At 32.3% G+C, this 3,248-nt stretch overlaps 1 protein-coding gene across 2 annotated transcripts in view; it reads left to right on the top strand.

Moving 5' to 3' along the window:
• LOC106464784 (cytochrome P450 1A1-like) overlaps positions 1-3,248 on the top strand; it is a 16,876-nt gene that overhangs the window by 2,530 nt on the left and 11,098 nt on the right. The window contains exons 2-3 of one of the 2 annotated variants that reach the window (XM_013924941.2): positions 166-369; positions 999-1,175. In XM_013924941.2, coding sequence (XP_013780395.1) covers positions 213-369; positions 999-1,175 — 334 coding nt within the window. In that variant the 5' untranslated portion in view covers positions 166-212. The remainder of the gene's footprint in view (positions 1-165; positions 370-998; positions 1,176-3,248) is intronic. The other variant, XM_013924943.2, reaches the window with a different exon arrangement.

Genomic DNA, 3,248 nt, shown 5'->3' with positions numbered 1-3,248 from the left:
CAGTTTCTGTTTTTAGTTTACTTTTCGTGTTTTAATACAAAACAGTTTCTGTTTTTAGTTTACTTTTCCGTGTTTTAATATACCAAGATAACATTTGAGGAATTTTACCTTTTATTCCATATATTGAGTAGTTAATAAAATAAAAACGTGTTTTTGATTTCACAATTGGCGATCAACTGATCATCTTGTGTTCAAAGTAAAGAAAAGGAAGAATGCTGACCCAGGCATTGTCCAAGATACTGACAGACGTTGGTTGGATAACCACTATCTTCGTAGGTCTTCTGACCTATTTATTGGTTAGGCACTTTTTAAAAATCCGGAAGTATCCTCCTGGACCATTTCCACTTCCTGTATTGGGTAATCTTCTTGGTAAGTTGCAGCGAGAAACAATTATTTTGTTGTTGTTGTGAGAAACCTTAAACAAAATCGACTTTAGACGAGCTATTCGCATCAAATTAGATTGTTCGCCATATTCATATAGATAACAAATGTCTTGTTAATTAAACAAGATATTAGTTTGTTTGTTTGTTTTTTTGCCCTTGGTAATATAGGATAAAAGCCCAGGTTCAAAGACTAATTACACAGGCCTGCGAATTTAATCTTCATAAAAATTGTTTTGGTTTTAATAACGGATTTACCTTAATTCAACCACGCAGATTTTGAAAATAATAGTCTTTTTTTTTTTTCTACCACTTAAGTATTTTTTGCAAATCTGGAAGAAAAAACTCTTACATAGATCAAATTGTTATTTCGTTTACCATAACTAACATTCTTTATTATTATATTTGTTATGTTTGGGTTCTAGAACGATCTAATCTCTAGAACTCTAAACCTATCGAAAGTTCGTTAGTTGCATTTTAAACTTCTTTAGACCATTGTTCAATATCCGCAAAAGGAACAAACTGTTAAATGTCAATAGATGACAAACTAAGTACACCAGTTTTCAAAAATGGCACCAAGCTGTGACGTATGACCCCCGTGTTTATCTTTTCTTACAGAATTCAATGGCAAACAACCTCCATTTATAAAAATGAGAGATTGGCAGAAGAAGTATGGTCCAGTGTTCACCATGTGGGTGGGTCGTCCAGCCATTGTCGTCAACAACTGGGAAGTGACACGGGACGCTCTCATAGTTAAGAGGAATGAGGTTATAGGGAGAAACAAAACTGTGCTTGGTGGGTGAAACAATCACACCTATATATCTTAACGTTTAAAACTCTATGTTTGTGTGATGTGAGTTTTTTGTTGTTTTACCTAGCTTTACATTATCGAAGGTTTTATCCAATTATAAAAACATTGTTCACAAAAGTCATGTATTCTACGTGGATCAATATTATTGTAAAGTAGTTTCTATAAGAGCTCTTTATTTTCTGCATTATTCCCCAAATATATTTATGCACTTGATATTCTAAAAGCGAGATCTCTAAGTTCATATAACATTTTTCATGAAGAATTATGCTGTTTTTTTTATATTAAGAATATAAACGATTACTCATATACATATGTCAGGTTTTATTTATGGACCGGATTCCTTACAGCAGGTGTCTGTGACTTGTTGGTGATAAATTTCAACAATAAACAAACAGCACATAGTCCACTTGTTTTAATATAATATATTAAAACAAGTTAAACATGTATACAAATGATCGTTGCACTGTTGGTTATCACAGACGTATCCAGAGCTTTAAGTAATTGTCTATTTTTTTGTTAAGTTCCACATAGGTTGGTTCAGTTACTTTAGAACACAATTTAGCAAAACGAATTATTTTCTCTACTCTATTATTACAATAGAGTCTGTGATAATTTCACTTTAAATTTACCACTATAAATGTTGGTTACCACAGTTGTATTCCGAGCTTTAAGTAATTTTCCTTTTTCGTCAAAATCCACACAGGACAATTGACAAGACAAATTATTCTTCTCTATTCTGTTATTACAATACAGTCTGCGATCATTTCACTTTAAAAATCACCACTATACACTCTTTATGGCTAAACTCTATCTATCTTTCGAACTCAATTTTCGACGTGTATTTATACCCCGAATGAGGTCTAGAACGTTCTACACACTACTAGATATTATGATGTAATAATACTCAATTAAAACAACGAGAAAAACTCGGAAGGTCGTAGTAACATGACGCAATAATATAACAATCCCCAATTCATAACTATTGAACTAAACAACTTGTGATTCGCAAACAGTTACGTAAATAAATTTTCGATAAGCTATCGCTTCTAAAAATGGCTAACTTTAACACTCGCGCTATATAACTATCTAAATCATGACTCTCCTCTTAAACTGAAACTGTCGTGTATATCTAACAACATATGTATATGTTAACCATATAAACACTATATGTATCATATACCTAGAAATAAACAGCAGTGAACTCACCAGAACTACCCTGTTCATGAACAGGGGTAATGGGGGGGGGTGCTACTGCTATTTAGCGAAAATGAAAATGACTGTGAATAGAAAGGTCGTGGAATAAATGCAAGTGTTTGTGTTTCATATAATATTACCGTTTATTCATTTAGATGGATTAAGAATTGAAGAAAATTTCACACCTCTAGTTTTACATCAATAAAATGTCATAAATCATTTCCAACAGCTTCAGAAATCCTTGACAATTTATCAGAAAGTTTATTACCAGCACTTTCCAGTCTGGTGCCTTGTGATTTTGTTTCTTCAGAGTCACACGACAATATTAAGTTTTCAAATTTTCTTTTCAATCTCCCCTGCCTCGAGATAAAAACTATAAGTGAAACGTTCAGAGTTAGAGCTTTGTTTTGATATAAATTTTACTGACATTTTTTTCGGCACCCACATTTCGATTTTTTGCACCTGTGTGTGTGTGTAATTACAAGTTTTCAAAGTTTCCAACTGCGAAAATAAAACTTATCAAGATACGAAACATCGTAGCTGCCAAATATATATATATATATATATATTACTCATTTCTAGCTTTAATAGCGTGTTAACAGTGAATTTTAGAAATGTTAAAATATCTAAGTTTTAAATTCGATGACGAGGAACCCACTTTGAGACTAATAATGTTTGGAGACGGCTTGAATGGGTAATGAAGAAAACTTTAATATAACGGTAAATGTACAACGTTTCGATAAGGTTTTGTTATCATCAGGTACAAGTAATTTACACTGACACGGATATATATATATACAGTATTGAACAAAGAAGTCACATGATCGGATATTGTTGCAAAACTTAGAAGAGGTATCTAGGCA

This window comes from Limulus polyphemus, unplaced genomic scaffold (genome assembly GCF_000517525.1).
Source record: "Limulus polyphemus unplaced genomic scaffold, Limulus_polyphemus-2.1.2 Scaffold1741, whole genome shotgun sequence".
Classification (NCBI taxonomy): Eukaryota; Metazoa; Arthropoda; class Merostomata; order Xiphosura; family Limulidae; genus Limulus; species Limulus polyphemus.
The sequence above is the reverse complement of the archived record's forward strand: the minus strand, read 5'-3'. Positions and strand labels throughout refer to the sequence as shown.